Genomic DNA, 17,644 nt, shown 5'->3' on the forward strand with positions numbered 1-17,644 from the left:
TTAAATAGAGAGGTTTTAACTTAAATAAAGAAATTGACCTGGGCAAAATAGCCTGCAAGTAGAAAATAATTAATGTGAGAAGGAATTTTATGTTGAAGATGTCCCTGAGGATGGCTAGAAGGGCCGAAACGTAGGACAAATAAATAAATAGTGTTGAGACTGTTTTGGATATTAAATTGATTTATTGATAAATAAAATTAATGTTCTTTAATTTAATTTGTTTCAAACAAAGCTAGGAAATAAAATCTGGAAGCCTACAAGTGAGTTATAAAGATAAAATAACAGATTTAACATTTGTTAATAAATATTTTGCTCAATGTAATAGTAACTTTTATTGAGTAATTAAAAAGTATCATTATTACTTTTTTATTTTTAGTAAAGTAAAATATAAAAACTACTATGGTGATTTCAGATCTTATGAGGGTGTGATCTGTCAGTGGATTGTTTTGTGAAAGAGAATGATTTTTGACATTCAAACATACAGGCTTATAAGTAATTCTAATAAAAATTAAAATTACACAGTTTCAAAGTGTGGAAACTTCTGTTTTTTTCTGTTGTTCGTAAAGTGTAGTCTCAGGAAAATAAATAAAATTAGACTGCCAGTTAAAAACTGGTTCGGGAATTCCTTGGTTAATTTGAACTAATATTATGTAGTTTCTTACTACAATAAGGATTTATGAAGTAATGAAAGGAAGAAAATGACCAGGTAATTTTAATAAAACGAATTATTGAGGATGAGTATTATGATTAAAAATAAGTTTTACTACAAATATAATAAAATTGTGGAAAAAAAAAAAATTCGCTGAACGTCTCTTAATTTAAGTACAACTTCTTTGAATTTGCAATGAAATTTTATCGCTATAAATAAATATTGTTATTAAAACTCACCTTCATGAATTTTATGTTTATAGGAAATGATCAAAAAATCAAAGACAAGGTTGTATTTTCATTGTTGAATAATTCCTTTCTCAGCAGTGGCAAACCACAATGGGTCCTTACTATGCTGTGGTAGATTAAGATAATTATAGGGCATAAACCAATATCAAAAAGAACTAAGATTAAAATTAAAACTTTAATTATTTAAGATATTTCTGAAAGTTCTAAGTTAGAAAGAGGGGGAGGATGGGGGGGGGAGAGAGAGAGAGAGAGAGAGAGAGAGAGAGAGAGAGAGAGAGAGAGAGAGAGAGAGAGAGAGATCGCTTCACTAGCATCATTCTCTGATTGTAAACATTGATGTCAAGAGTTATTATGATTTAATTATGTAGGAGTAGGATATACCTTTTAAAGTATAAACATTTAATAATATGTTAAAATTATTGTATAATTTATATTAATATAAATTATGTATAACTCAGCATTTTTATTTTATCTATTGCCTAGTCAGTCCTGTCAAGGTAGAAGTTACTGTTTACATATACCATTTTCAATTGATTGATTTCAGGTGAAGTTTGTAAAACTAATTTTCCTATATCATTCTTGGAAGGAGAAAGTTTGAAATCTTATGAAACACATTTGTTTCGACAAACGAACAATTTTGAAGGTAAATTTTATTGTAATTCTATTAGTTTGCTATAGGTTATCTCATTCTCCCTAACCCGTTGTGCCAAGGCTGTAGCATATATGGTGCAAAGAATTGCGCCCCATATACAAGGGCCGTATCATATGCCGCTCAGGTTGTTTTATTATTTTGTTTTAATTACTTTTATTGGAGAGCTAATTATTAAGTTTGGATTTGATTTAAGTGCCACATTTTTTTGGTAAGTCTATTTTTTTTTTCCTTTACATACATTCATCTTTGTACTAATTGTTCTATAATTTTGAAGGAAAAATCGATAAGCCTGGTCCTAGTGAAAAATACAATAATAGTGAGCCAATCCTGCCAAGAGAAGGATTTTGGATTCATCCAAAACGTTACGAAGAGAGAAAATTACTTCAATGGCTGAGGTTCACAAATTATTGTTCGAATCTTGGGAGTCAGATGTTGAATTTGAGGAGGAAGATAGTGATTTGTGTATCACTTCCTCTGAAGATGAAGACTAGGTTGGAGATCGTATTGAACATATTTCATGGAAACAATATGAAGAAATAATAGCTGGTATACCAAGCGGTTCCTCAGCCTAAAGTTCCAACCCAGGCAGCTACCTGCTCCGTTTTATATAGATTTTATTTTTTATTTATTGATTTGGATATAACTGTATAATGCATTCTATTTGTATAAAATTGATTTTTGTTTAATTTATTTTTTATTACATGTTTGTTCAGTACAATATGTTGTTTATAATTGCAAAATATATTTCTATATAATGTTTTTTTTTTTTAATAAAATTATTATTCTTAGTAATTATATGTATTTTTCAAATTTTATCCTAATTATCAAGTTTTGCTAAACATAAATGTATTAATTTCATTCTTCCTAAGTAAAAATATATATGTTCATTATAATTTTAAAGTTAAAAAATATTTCAATTCAATTTTAAAATTAATTTACGTTAAATATTGGAATCACAGTTTTATAAGTTAATAGTATTAATTCAAAATCCAATTTTCCCAAGTGTTGTATACCGTAAAGTGGTAATTTGGCACAGAAGAGGTAATCAGGGATTTGTTTATAGCACTATAAAAGAGTGAATTTCACTTAATTGATTTACATCAGATTTTTTCATAAACAAAAAGCTAAAATAAAATTTATATGAAAATATACACGTAAAGAAAGTGGCGCCTGGGGCTTGTTTTGACACAATCCGGTGACAGTCAAGCTCTTAACTTCTGAATCATTTTTATAATAAATCTTGGGGAATTCAGGGTAGGTAGCATTTATTGCTAAGTTTAGGGTTATGAGAAAGGCAGTGTTTCGTGATGATTAGTTAAGTAGACTATTACTGATTCTAAACAGTTTTGATTGTAGTTTTACCAGTCCTTGTCACAGGATATTTAAAAAAAACAAAGATTTATCAACCCACTTTTTTTTTTCGAAATGATTTTATGTTGTATACCCTTTCAAATGATTTAAAGCAAGACATTATTTATGTTGTGAACTATAACTACATCAAAAACTTAAGAGTTCTAAAATTTTTTTGTTCTTTTGAAAGCATCACTACCAAAACTACTGAACTAAATATAAGAATGTGAAGTCTATTTTAATGAAAAAAGGAATATTTAAATCATGATAAGTTTCTAGAAAGAATAATGCATGATGAAAATTATCCAAATTAAGTGTTAATTAAAAATTTAAGAATAATCCTTTATGACTATAGATGTTTCTGCTCTTACCTTAGGGGCTGATAGCCTTGACATTTTCTAGTATTGTCCAAAGAATGAATCTATTGGTAATTATGCCTCTCTACTCATTAGATGGTTCTAAAGTCTCTAAAATAACCCAAGGTTTGTAAGCAATATACTTCCAATAAAATATACGTCCTCTGTTGATGTAATCCTCTTCCAAGGAGTAACCTTTGAATAAAGGATTCCTTTTAGGAACATGCTTGTACCTTAATGATGGGGCTGTACTTTGAGTTACTCCCTTCCATCTCTTCTCCTGGCATCATTACTCTAATCTAAGTGCCATCCTAGCCCTCCTCTCTCTATTGCCCTGTTTTGTCACTTAATTTTACTGAGTTGGAGGCAATATCTCTTCCAGGTTAATCAGGCATTTCCTTTGCATCAGTTCTTGGCATTGTGTTCGTTTCCACCGTACCATCTGCTCACCAGTGCCTTCTGGCACCTAGTGTTGCTGTATCCGTGCTCCTGCCACAACAGGCAGTTGGATTGGTTTTCTAATTTTTAGGTTCTACATTCCTCCAGGCATGCTGTTTACTAAAAGCCACACCATTGGGTAGATCTCTAGCACTCATTCTCGTCCCAACCAGCATTGGAAAAACATGCATCTCTGTTTCATTAGGTTTCCTTATCTGCCCCCTTCTCCAAGTGTTTCCATTACATCTACCAGGTCTTCCTCTCGCCAAGCATGAGGTATTTTTCTGATCTCTAGTCTGGATCTCTTCCTCTTTGCCAGGACTCACCTTCAGACCAGTTTGTTAAAAATTTGGAGGTCCGCTAATTTCTTAGCCTCCTTTGCCCCTTTTATTTTTACTATGACTGTTTTAAAAATAAATGGTATAGATTTGTATAGACCTTATAGGTAGGTGGAGGGTCTTTTGGTATTTAAAATAATTCTTATGAGGTAATTTCGTCTTTTGTTTTCTAAATAAATTCAAGAGGAATTGTATTGTTCTGATAAAAATGAATTTTAAATGTATCACTAGCGATTGTGTAATATAACTATACATATTGAATATCACTTTCATGTTTAAGAAGCTTTAAGTTTGTATTTATTAAGTTGAGGTCTGTTACAGATTAAGCTGAAATCCTCCTACTTTTTTGTAAAAAATTATATGATGAATTCTACCACCTAAAAATATCTGTGCTTTTTGCGAAAATAATTAGAAGTCATTAAACTACACTCTCTACAAATTCTAAAAATAAATTGAAAAGTGTTTTTATGGAAAACAAATTTATTAATATGAAAGTTGTGCACCCAATGTTTATTAAAATACATCCTAGTCATTTATCCAATTATTTTTATTTCATTACCATAATTATTAAGTATATTTTCATTATTTTAAGTCAATTTATCTTCTTGTAAAAATGATAAAAATTATAATTTGACTAAAAATAAAAAAACTGAATACTAATAAATATGGTAATGTAATAAGAATTATTGCGAAAGTTTCAGAAACTATTGTTATACTGCTTCGTGCACAGCTTTTATAATAAACCTATTTTTCATAAGATCATTTATTTTTTTTACATAAGAATTTCATTTGTTAACCCCACTTTAAATAATTTATTGTACATATATTTATAAATAAGAAGTGAATTTCACATCACACCCTTTTTTACGTAAAGCCAGATGCATACCTCAGCTTTTTCTGTAACAAACCTCAACTTAACTAATATGGACTTAATGCTGCTAAACAAGGAAGTTTTTTAAAGGTGGGAAATCGGTAGTTCAGTAGGAGGCTGATAGAAAAAAGTTTTGGAAAATAAAACATAAAAACTGCTGTATGTAGCCACTTGAATGAAAGCTCCCTAGAAATAGTTTTAAACAAGACAAAGTTTACTTAAAAGTTTTTCTAGTTTACTGCATAACAATTTAGTTAACTAACTATTAGTTTTTTTAGTTATTGCTTCTTATTTAACAAAAACATGACGTGCTAAAAACAAACATAAAATATTAATTTCCAGCTTCTCTGTCGAGAATCGGATGATTCAATGGATTTTGTGTCTGCTTTACTAGTACTATATCTTAGAATATATATTTTTTTTCAATTTAATAAGTCTGTTTTGTTTTCTAACGTAATAAGCATATTAATTAATTATTAATCCAAGCAGAAAAAATGCCAATTTGGATGCAGTAAATATAAATGAATTATTTAAATGAAAAACATCTCCCATCAGGACATTAACACATCTCACCCTCCTAGCCCCAAGGATATCACTGAATTAAGACATCTTCATCAAATATTTTATTATACCTTCTATGTAAAACTGCCCTCTCTATCAACTGATTTATAAAAATGGATCCCTTATGTCCCTTTTATTTATCCTATGATTCTGTTTGTGTTACACTTTTTTTTTTCTTGGTTCTTTTATTTTGTTTTCCTCTTCCATTATCGACATACCCTCCCTGTCTTGATTTATGTGTCTTCAGCACGTTGGGTATAAAATGCTCTTACTTAAAAACAAAAAATCTGGAAGACTTCAGATTAAAGCCTAAGATTTTCAGGGAACTGGCTAATAAATAATATATTATAAAAGGCTATAATAATATTAATAATTTAAAGAATGTTATTTAATATTAATAATTTTAAGAATGTTAGTTAATATTAATAATATTAGGAAAGTTAATATCAATAATTTTAGGAATGTTAGTTAATATTAATAATATTAGAAAAGTTAATATTAATAATCTTAAAAATATTGATAATAACATTCTTGTTGTTTTTGAAATATTGGGCAGAAATATTAGTTGTTTAAAACTCCGACATACAACCTGAGGCATTTGACTTTACAAAAAAAAAAAAAATTCTTGTGAAATATGCCATTCTTTTTATTTAAATCTGTTTTCCACCTTCAGCTATTTTTTTGTTCTTGACTCAACTGCAAATAGAAGCACTCATAGAAAGCGAAAACTTTTGAAAAAAAGTTACGTAAACTTGAGAACAAATACAAACAAGGTACCATATAAGTTATGTTGCATCCTAAAATTATTAAATATAAAATGCAAATTCTCCTCAGTCAGGATATCGACTTCTCCCATTATTCAACTTCGGGAACGTAGTTGAATAACTCGGTGCCCGCGTTATGTTTGTAAAAACATGACAAGTTAAACATGTAAAAAAATTCTTTTTTATTTTCATGTTGTGAAGCTTGTCTAGTCTTTATTAAAGCAAATTAATTATGTTTTATTTATATTAATTTAATAGAAAAAGTAATATTACATAATGAATAAGACAAATAGTTGCATCCTGATTTATGAAGCTCGCTAGGAGTAGACTATTTAATGATGATATTTTAATTTAATTTCAGATATTCCTTTAGGTGAATGTGAAGTAATAAATATCCAAGAAGGAAATTGAGAAGTAATTTTGATTAATGAACTTTTTATTTAAATATAATAAAATGAAATTAGTTACGAACCTCATCTTGCAAAATAATTCATTATTTAGAAAATTTAAATTAATAATACAATATATAATTAGTTAGAATTACTCAACTTTTTGCTAGAATGGAAGTACAGTTTGACGGGACTAAATAGTGACTATTGAATTATGATTTCTTAATCCTCCAAGATTAAATGATAATTCCCAACTAACGAGGACTTATGAAATTAACTAAATAAAAAAATTGATAAAGCAGGATGAATGTGATAATTTATTGCTTACTGATTCATGAATTTGGCTAGAGTATTACTATTTAATGATCAGATTTTAATTTTTTTTTTTCAGATCTTTCTAAAGATGAATGTGAAGTAATAAATGTGCCAGAGAAAAAACCAAAGAGGCAATTGAGAGGTAATTTTGAATTATAATTATTAATGGACTTTTTTAAGAATATAATAAAATTAAATTAGTTGTAACCCTCATCTTGTAAAGTAATTAATTATTACTAATATCTTTAACAATTCTACTAGTAATGTATTCTCGTTTATGAAATTGTTAAAAATTATTTGTTTTTACAGCACGAACATCTAGCTTTCCCAAAAAGTTGAACATAGAAAATAATTCTGAGCAACTGTCATTGACGAATGAAATTGTTAAATTTCCTGCGAATCTTGAAAATTGTTTGGTTAAGAAGAAGAGAGGATATAATAAAAAACAGAAAGGTAAGTAGTGATGCATTAATCAAATTAAATAATTTTTTTTTTTTTAATTTCTGAAAATGGTTTCAAATTTGCAGTCACACAAAGTTATCTTTGTTGAATAATAATTGTGATTATTCAAGTTGAATGATATACGAAAAGTTTATAATTTTTTCTTGTTTATAAAAAATAAATCTTATGTTATAGCAACCATCTTTGCCTAACCTTTCAAGAAGTTTATTCATTCATTATTTGTGCAATAGACACACGAAACAGTTCTTGACCTGCTGGACTCCTCTTCTTCCATTCAGTGGCATGTCTGATGGATTGTCCTGTTTTTTTTTCAGATCCTCAGAGACGCTGTCCTTCCATCTTCCTTTCCGTCTTCCATGAGGCCTTACTCTATTCAGGTTTCCTTAATACAGTCTTCTGACCGTCCTTTCCTCACCCATTCTAAATATATGGTACAGCCATTTAATTCTTTATACTTTCCCAAATAGGGTAAAATATAGATTGTCATAAAGTGTATATAGCTCATAATTTTCTCTTTTACCGATCTATAAATGTGACAGAAGATCTTCTTTTTGAGCCTATCAATATGTTCAACTGATGCTTTATTTCGCAATGTCTAGGTTTCTGGTGTGTTTATTAAGATGGGTCGTTGGATGGATGTTTATTAGAGTCTAAGCTTAGTCATGGACAGTAGCCTACTTCTAAAAGATTTATATAAGATGAAATAAGATTGATTGGCTGCCTTTATCCTGCATTTTATTTCTTCTTTCTCATCCAAGGAATTGTTGATATTTATTTAAAGCTTTTGACATTTTCAAATCAGTAGCTTGCCATAATGTTGTACTTCTACAGGTGAACTGGTTTCCTTCTCAAGGTGAAAATATTTGTCTTATTCTCATTATTCTGTAGATCCATTCCTTTTCCTTCCATCGTTAAGCCTTGTAAATACATCTTTGAAGCTTTATAGACTTATACATGTAATGACAACTTTGTTTGCATTTATCATCACTTATGTGACCTTACTAAAAACGGTTCCTTTTGATATGAAATGAAATAAAAAAATAGTTTATTATTCTGGGACTAGATCCCTAGGATATAGAAGGAGCATTGAGTACTAATTGCTTGGAATAAAAAGGAAGCTAGGAAATACTGGCACTGGAAGGATGGATAGAGCCTCTTCAGCTCGGCGTAATACTGGGTTAATCTCTGGTGATCCCGAAAATAAATTGTACTGCGCTATTCACAAGACATTTAAGTTTAGATTCGAGATTACCCAAGAGTCAACCATATACCAGGCAGCCGTAGTCAAAGTAGGGGAAAACAATAGAGGAAACTTAAGAGGTGACGGGTTTTAAGTGGAAGGAGATAACGGATTCTATTGAATTGTTTTAAGGTAGCTATGGTTCGACAGGAAATTCGGGCAATGTGTGGTTTCCAGGATAAAGTTTGATCAAAAGTGATTCCAATATTTTTGACTGACATGTGGAAGGAGATAGAAGTATTGTTTAAAGGTTGGGGGTCCTGAGATAGATTTGAGAAGAGAGGGAAATCTAATTATGATAGTTTTAGTCTTTTCTGCATTTAAAGTAAGTAAGATATAGTAAGTCTTACTTTTTTTATGGTGTCATTTAGGGCTATGTTGAACAGTGGTGGAGCAAAATAATCTCTTTGTCTCAGTCCTAAACTCACTGAGAATGAATTTAAACCAACCTTGACTCCACCAACCGTATCTTTCATTGTACACACACTTAGCTTGAATGAAAATTTCTATAACATTTTTTAATTGCTGTAATGTTTTCTGCAGTGGAGTCAGCAGTTTCTCTCACTTTTCAAGCATTTTTTTTAATCTAAAAATATTAATTATTTAATTTTTGCATTACATATTTTAAGAGACTTCTGTTTTAAGTACACAGATGAAACTTTTGTTCAGGAATGGATGCTTTATGGTGAGGTCATTCTTTTCTAGTGTGGTTTTTTCTGTACTTATCCCATTCCCACAAAATCAATAGTATTTAATAATATAAATAAAAATATTTAAAACTAAATAAATTGCTGGAATAAGAATTTTTTGTACAACAGTAGAAAGTTGTGCACAATATTGTAGTGTTTTTGTCATGTTATACTCCTTTCTGTCATACTTTTGCAATGAGAAATTTTATTAAAAGTACTTTTCTGAAAACTGTCAAAATTTAAGTTAGTCAATCTGCCTATTGAAAGGCTCATGGGAAATTAATAGGAGAAAGTAATGCCAGAGTGTATGATTTAGAAATATCTTTTCTGAAACAACCAAGGATTAATTTCCAACCAAAGTAGGTTGGTAATTGAACCTTGTGTGATGTTTGCATTGCACCAGATTTTTTTGTTTAAATATTTCTGTCAAGTAATGGTATCCTCACATTCTGAGTGTGATGAACTGTCCTCAATGTAATGAGTACATAAATTTCAAATTCTATGTACTTAATAGTCTCAGTAATGAGGCTGAGAACTGACCTCATCAGAATAGTTGTTAAACTTTTAAATTAAAATTTTATGGCTAGATGTTGCTTTCAAGTTTTATCTCTTTGTTTTGAGCTAACCTAAGAACATTTAGTAGTTTTTTTTTTTAATTTTGGTAAGGTTTCTTTATTTAATTTTGATAAGGTTTCTTTTCTTTCTTTCTTTTTTTTTTTCTTAATTTTGGTAAGGTTTCTTTTTGTCTTTGGAAAGATTTTTTTCTTTTTTTAATTTTGGGCCTGAAAAATTCACGTTATTTGAGAATCACTCTAATAATTGAAAAAGTAAAAAAAAAAAAAAAAATTATGTTCTTGCTCTTCACCTATGTTCAGTTGAAGCTCTGATGGTGATATGTTAGTCGGTCTACATGGTAATCCAAAAATGGTTGAAGAGTCCTGGTCCTCCCACTGACAGACCCAGACTCCTGTATCATCTTTATACTTTATGCTTCTGCAAAGAATGGCATCAATAACTTGCAGGAATGATAGACACATTTTGCCCATTCTACTTTACAAAGGATATATTAGAGAGAGAGAAAAATATATGTTAACTATTAATTTTCTGGTTCAGCTGGAGAAGATTTGAATTATTGAGATTTTCAGCTTAAACAGTAAGGTTTACCGTTCTAACCATTTCATCATCAAATTCAAATTTCTCAAGATCCTGACACCCAAGGTATTTGTTGATGTCTTCTTCTTTGATTGAACTTATTTCCTCACTGATTTCTATGATTAAAAATTTTGATTTTGCTAAATTTCCATTCTTCATTCTGAACTTTTTTAGGATAACCTTATCAACAATGGAATTATCTCAAATTTATTGGCACTATTAAGGGGAAGAACATTTTGAAAATATGGAATGTTGCTAAAACGCAGAGATTTTCATCTTCTTGCACTTTATCTATTGCCCAAAAATAAGAAATCAGTAGTATAATTTCTATATTTTATCACATTGGTACTCATAAGGAACAGATTAAGAGAAGACTTTTGTAGTGGCGCTACCTATGAGCAAGCAGAAGAACTTACACCTTTATCGCTGCCCACTAGAACTAACATCTTCATCGCTTCCCCCTGAGAGCACCACTCTTGCTTGTTCAGATATTATATTATGTTAATTTATTGATTGAATTGTAAGTAGTTTAATGTATAAACCATGTCAATATTATCATAATTGTAAAAATATTATTTCAATAAATAAACATAAACAACAAAAGAGTATACTAAGTCACAGTTAAGTAATTTCTTACAAGCCGTGCCTCTCACTGGCCTTTGCATTATTAGAAGAATCATTACTCTTGGACTACCGGTGTAGCCGCATCTCTTGAGACATAGCAAACAGACATAATTAGATTGAGTATGTTCTTCCACTTATTTTGACGTATCTGATGTGTTTCATTTCACACTAGTTCCTGATGGTCACCTCCTCTGTCCTGCACTTTTTATTACCCTTCATGACTGCTGACTTGTACCCTGTAGAAAGAAGTTTCCCTCTTGCAAGAATCTATGGCTCTTACCCGTCAGGACTTGCATGCCCTTTCATAACTGCAAACTCATACCCTGCAGAGCGAAGTTTCTACCCTTTGAGGACTTAAGGCTCGAACCTGTAAGACTCATCTTTCTTATTTATCTCCTAACCTGTATATTAATGCATATTGTCAAGGCCTTCTTGTATAGAGTACTGCCTAACATCTTAAATTGGAGTCAGAACTATCTAACACAACCACCTCGACACTTTGTTAGAAATAGAGTTTTGAGTTTTTTATTTAATTTTAAGTATTACCTTAGCATTTTAGAGTTAATTTATCTTTTTATTCTTGTTCAGGAAGGAAACTATCAAATATTATAAATGAGACAGGTGAAATTTTGATTCCTTCCAATGATTTAATAAAAGAAATTGATAGAGGTAAGCTGCTTTTTAAGGTTACTTTAATTTGCAAGTTTTTAGGACTCTGTATGCTTTATTGATTGCACTTAACAGAAGAATTTGTGATAAGCTATTTTTATATAACTTTCTTAAAATGTTCTTTTCTTTTTTTTTTCAGAAAAAATTGGGTTTTTTTCTATTGGTGCTTCTAGTGAAGTTTTGATCAATTTAAATGATGATACAAAAGAAAAAATAGAATATGAGGGTAATAGTTTTATGATTATTTATGATCCAAAAATGATGAAATCTTTAATATGAACATTTTGTAAATTTACTATTATTTTATTGTTTTCAAAAAGCTTAAAAATTCTTATTTGTATACATGAGGAAAAGATTAAAGGGAGGAGGATTTTTTAAATTTTCTATTTGGTTTTGTAGTACCATACTAATAACTTAGAGTTAAATTATTCTTTTATTTTCAGAAAGAACAAAATCAACTGAGACAGGTGATGTTTTGTTGCCTTCTGGTGGTTTAATAAACGCTATTAATAAAGGTATATTGCTTTTTAATGTTTAATGTTATTTTTATTTGCAAGTGTATGGTTCCATCAGATGGTTTTGTTGAAATTATCAGCTATTAAACATAATTTCGTATGTTTAGTCACCTGGTTACAACATAACCTAATAGTATTAGTGACTTCTTATCAGTATCACTTGAATTTTTTTTGTGCGTAAATGTCAAGTTTCACAATTGGAAGTATTATTGGAAACGGAATTGGAAGAAGATTCGGCCCAAACATAGAGAGAATTAGTATTTACATTAAAAGTGACTCAACAAGCAATTTCACATTATTTGAAATTGTTGAAAATGTTTGCAAAACAAGGAAATTGATTAGGTTCCTGAGGGAGCCATGAGTTTTGTATCATAAAATCACAGGTGATGAAAAATAGAACCACTATGATAACCAAAAGAATAAAAAAAATCATGGGGACCTCTTGGCCATGCTTCAACTTCATTTGTATTCAACTTAATACAAATTAATAAATTAAGAAAATAATTTAAAAGAAAGTAATATTAATTAAAGATTACAAATAATGAATTATTACATGGTTTTTAGAGATTTTTATTGTAAATAAGAATATTAATTCTTTTAGGCCTGATATGGTTAATCATAATATTTTAGAGTAGATTAATCTTTTATCGTTTTTCAGAAAGAACAAAACCAACTAATGAGACAGATGAAGTTTTAATTCCTTCTGATGCTTTAGTAAAAGACATTGATATAGGTAAACTGTTTTTTAATTATATGTTATATGCTGCAAGTTTTTTAGTTGTTGTACTAAGTTGCAAGTTTCTAATTACATGTTTTTATGCTGAAATTTTTTAAGTTGTTATATTTGTTGTATTGATTATGATTTCTAGGAATTATAACATTCTTAAAATATTCTATTTCTTAATTTCAGAAAAAAATGAGCCGTTTATGTGTACTTCTAATGACGTTTTGGTTCCTTCAAGTGATGATGTTACTAAAGAAGAAATGGAATATGAGAGTAATATTTTTTAAATTATTTATGAACCATGGCCAAATTATGAAATCTTAAAATATGAATGTTCTGTAACTCTATTGTTCATAAATATTATAGTTTTCTTTAATTTTATTATTTTTAACATACTACATAAATTTCTTAAAAATCAATTACATTAGTAGTTATAAAAAACATCCATTTGGTCTCAACAATTTTTATATTATTTTAGCACTCCAACGTGTTTCGGCCATTTTATGGATCGATCAATAAAAAAGTTTTGAATACAATCTATTCATTATAAATTAATTTTGAAAACATCATGAAAAATTATATTTCCTACCTTATTACACTATCACAGCCAAAACCATAGATTATCAACATAATTGCAGGCCATATTGCTTTTGTCAAATTATTTATCATTAGTCATTAACAAATTAACTAGTTTACAGTATCTAGTACCACATATTATAGTATTTAGTATCATATTAACTAGTTTATAACATTTGAGTGTTAAAATAATAAAAAAATTGAGACTAAATGGATGTTTCTTATAACTTCTAAACGAATCGGTCTCAAACAAAAATGTGCATTATACATCAATTATATTTTCAAAAAGGTAAACAATTTCTGTAAATGCAATAGGTGCAGTTACAATTTCTTCATATGATGTTTACGAAGAAGAAACTCGAGATTTAGGTAAGAATTTTTTATTATTTATTTGTACCAATCAATTTTTAAGCATTATTTATGGCCAATTAAGATTCTTTGGTTTAAGGAAAGATTCTTTATTTTATATTAATTTGCTTAGAAGTAGTTACTGTTAACATTGCTTTAGTTATTTTGCATGAAGATATTTGTCATGAGTACATCTAGGAATTTGCTGTTATTGTGCAGGATATACCTTATGGCTTTACAGTTTCTCTTATTGTCTCCATCCACAATTGAACTATACTCGATTACCGAAGACTCAAAACATGTGTTACCCTAAGTGGGAACTGCCACGTCTAGCGCTTGTGGAGGATTGATTCACCTAACTTTTTTGTTTAATTTCATATCATTTTTGGTACTGTGAACCTACAATGTTCACTAAGTTTTAATCTACAAATCTTGTTAAAGTATATGTATTTTGGTATTAAAACATAAGCATTGTGTGATAATATTGAGTATAAATAAGGTTTAAGTTAAAAATTGCTCAGAAGAACACAGTATCAGCTTTTATTGGTGAAAATACAAAGTTAAAGTATAAAAATTGTACTTCGTTAAAAATAACAGCTCAAGACTAATCAACATTACCCACGATCAATGGAAGGTGTGATGTGTTACTTGGTCAACAATCTGGCTACAAAAAATGCTATATTTCATTTTATTTTTTTTAAAAACAAATTTGATTCTTTTCAAAAACTTTCCAACGTTTCGACCCTCAGGTCATTTTCAAGGATACCTTTATTTTGTTGTCATTTTCTTTTTTAAAATTCTTAAAAATACTGGCTAATTGCCTTTGTCCCATCTATAACTTCTTCTATATAATTCTTTCTTAAATTTAAAACTTTTACTAACCACTTCTCTTCTTTCTTTCATTTACATTTGCAAACCTTAAAACCTCAGTTTTAAGGTTTGCAAATGTAAATGAAAGAAAGAAGAGAAGTGGTTAATAAAAGTTTTAAATTTAAGAAAGAATTATATAGAAGAAGTTATAGATGGGACAAAGGCAATTAGCCAGGATTTTTAAGAATTTTAAAAAAGAAAATGACAACAAAATAAAGGTATCCTTGAAAATGACCTGAGGGTCGAAACGTTGGAAAGAATTAAGTTGAGAAAAAAAAGGATCAAATTTGTTTTTAAATAAACTAAACCACTCTCAAACAAGAATATATTAATAAAAATTAATCTAATGCTATCTTTCATTTGGAAATGGGACAGTCGAGCCAAAGACAAGCATTGGAACTGCCTCGTGTGTTTCATTATTGACAATTCAGGAATGTCCTGACCCTGACCTACAGACACTATGTTCTGTTTAGGAAAGACCACAATACTTAATATTGATTCTTATATTTTCAACATTTGTTGGTTTTTTGGATCAGCTATTGCCTGACAAATTATGTTCTTCGAAAAAATATCTAGACCTTTTTATGGACAACGTAAATTAATAAATAGATAATATGACTAAATACTGAAAATTATTATTGTAGACAACTTTGCTTATTCTAGTAATATGAAAAAATATTTTCATATTTGTACACTTCACCTTCTGTCCAAAAATTAGAAATAATTAGGATGATTTTGGTAAAGAGCTTTATCTGAGTATATAAATTGATTAAAACAGGCGTTTCTGTTGAATGGATTTTTGAGTTGTCTATATAATCTTAAAGTGCCACCATAATAATAATATTTTTTTAATTTATTCTGAGAGCCTTCTTTTGGAGTAACATTACAAGAATAGTAGATAGGCTTTATATTAGTGCCTTAGAATAAAATAAATAGGAACAAATAATAAAAGAAATTAAATAAATTATACTTCTAAGCCTTTAACCTTATCCTTGTTGCGGGGACGTGGTTGGTACCATCACTTTGTTTAATGTTCAAATTGAATAAATATGAGATCAATAATTGAGAGTATAAATCCTTATGCAATAGGTGAATACCACTGTTGTGACATAAAAATCTTGTTTGAATGAGAAAAATAAAAATTAGTTGATGCTAATGTAGATAAAAAGAAATATGCCAAGATCAATAAATAAGGTAAATTCACTGCTTTGTTTAGATAATTTTTAATTTAAAAGTATTATTTTGGTTTTTTATATCACAAAACTGATCTGGTAAAAAAATTGATTTGTTTATCCCCTTTATTTCTTTTCTGAAAATTAATTTTTCTGTAAATTATCTTTTTTCTGCATATTTCTATTTGGATGTGTTTAATTTTTTAGATTCCATATAGTTATAGGGTGATATAAGGTTAATGATTAATCATTTGACAATAAAATTTATGCGACGAGCCATTTAACTTGAATACTGAACATAAATGTATCTGGGAAATAAATTTTTAGCATGGGTTAGCAAAAGTTATTAACATTCAATAAAATTTATATTTGATTATTTTTGCACTAATCTCCAAACTTGGGTCAAACCGGAGGAACTGTTTTTGAAATATTGGTGTATCAAAGAAAATTCATAAAATAAAATGGATTTAGTGGGTAGTAAACCAGATGCACCCTGAAAATTTTAATAAAATTAGATTAACATTTTAATTGATTATGCTCAAACACAGAGTCGACTACTAACACAGACACAGAACCACATTTTTCCCTTAATGTCTATGATTTAAAATGCGAATGAAAAATTTTAATTCTGTGAACATAATTTTTTCTTTCCTGCATGACTTCAAAACTTCCTTATCTTCGGTAATGTGGAAGCAAAAGAATAATGCATTAAATTAGTTGTTAGAGGACAACTTTCTTTAAAATCTGTAGATATGAAGATGTATTAAAACTTTCTGAACTTTATTTATTTTGTTTTCTTATTCATTGGTTACTAAAAAGGAGGATTAATCAGATACTAATAAATACTATATAGAAAATAATATTAATTAGAGAGTACAAATAATGAATTAGTACACAGTATTTTATTGATAGTAGTATAGTAGATGACACAGTAAATTATAGATTTTTATTGAAAATAAGGATATTAATTGGAACTGATAAGGTTAATCATAATATTTTAGAGTAGAGTTAATCTTCCATTATTTTTCAGGAAGCACAAAGCCAACTAATGAGACAGATAAAGTCTTGATTCCTTCTGATGTTTTAATAAAAGATATTGATAAAGGTAAACTGTTTTTTATTTATGTAGTATACCACAAGTTTCTAAGTTGTTATATTTGTTTTATTGATCATGATTTCTAGAAATTATAACATTCTTAAGATATTTTTCTCCTTGATTTCAGAAAAAAATGAGCCTATGTCTGTGTGTACTTTTAGTGAAGTTTTGGTTCCTTTAAGTGATAACGTTACTAAAGAAGAAATTGAATATGGGGGTAATAGTTTTTTAAAATTAATTTTGATCCATAAAAAAAATGTGAAATCTTGAAATATGAATGTTCTTTAAATCTGTTGTTAGTAAATATTATCTTCAGTTATTTTTAGAGTTTCCCATAATTTTATTACTTTTAGTATGCTAAATGAATTCCAACAATAATATTTTCAAAAATGTAAATATTTTCTGCGATAGGTGAAGTTACTGTTTCTTCATGTGATGTTTACCCAGAAGACACTAGAAATTCAGGTAATATTTTTTTATATTTTATTTTTCTAATTAATTATTAAGCCTTCATACATGCTTATAATAAACTTTCCTTGATTTAAACTCTTCCATGGTAAGGAAATTCTTTTTTTA

General features: G+C 28.8%; 1 protein-coding gene across 4 annotated transcripts in view; it reads left to right on the forward strand.

Moving 5' to 3' along the window:
• LOC106692575 (uncharacterized) overlaps positions 1-17,644 on the forward strand; it is a 50,158-nt gene that overhangs the window by 20,232 nt on the left and 12,282 nt on the right. For 3 of the 4 annotated variants that reach the window (XM_067048583.1, XM_014438606.2, XM_014438607.2), the window contains exons 6-17: positions 1,442-1,540; positions 7,008-7,073; positions 7,241-7,384; positions 11,687-11,767; positions 11,907-11,993; positions 12,211-12,282; positions 12,941-13,015; positions 13,193-13,279; positions 13,898-13,951; positions 17,003-17,077; positions 17,196-17,285; positions 17,480-17,533. In XM_067048583.1, the coding sequence (XP_066904684.1) occupies positions 1,442-1,540; positions 7,008-7,073; positions 7,241-7,384; positions 11,687-11,767; positions 11,907-11,993; positions 12,211-12,282; positions 12,941-13,015; positions 13,193-13,279; positions 13,898-13,951; positions 17,003-17,077; positions 17,196-17,285; positions 17,480-17,533 (984 nt within the window). The remainder of the gene's footprint in view (positions 1-1,441; positions 1,541-7,007; positions 7,074-7,240; positions 7,385-11,686; positions 11,768-11,906; positions 11,994-12,210; positions 12,283-12,940; positions 13,016-13,192; positions 13,280-13,897; positions 13,952-17,002; positions 17,078-17,195; positions 17,286-17,479; positions 17,534-17,644) is intronic. The other variant, XM_014438609.2, reaches the window with a different exon arrangement.

Source organism: Halyomorpha halys, unplaced genomic scaffold (genome assembly GCF_000696795.3).
Source record: "Halyomorpha halys isolate HHAL.00 unplaced genomic scaffold, Hhal_1.1 Scaffold61.1, whole genome shotgun sequence".
NCBI classification, from domain to species: domain Eukaryota; kingdom Metazoa; phylum Arthropoda; class Insecta; order Hemiptera; family Pentatomidae; genus Halyomorpha; species Halyomorpha halys.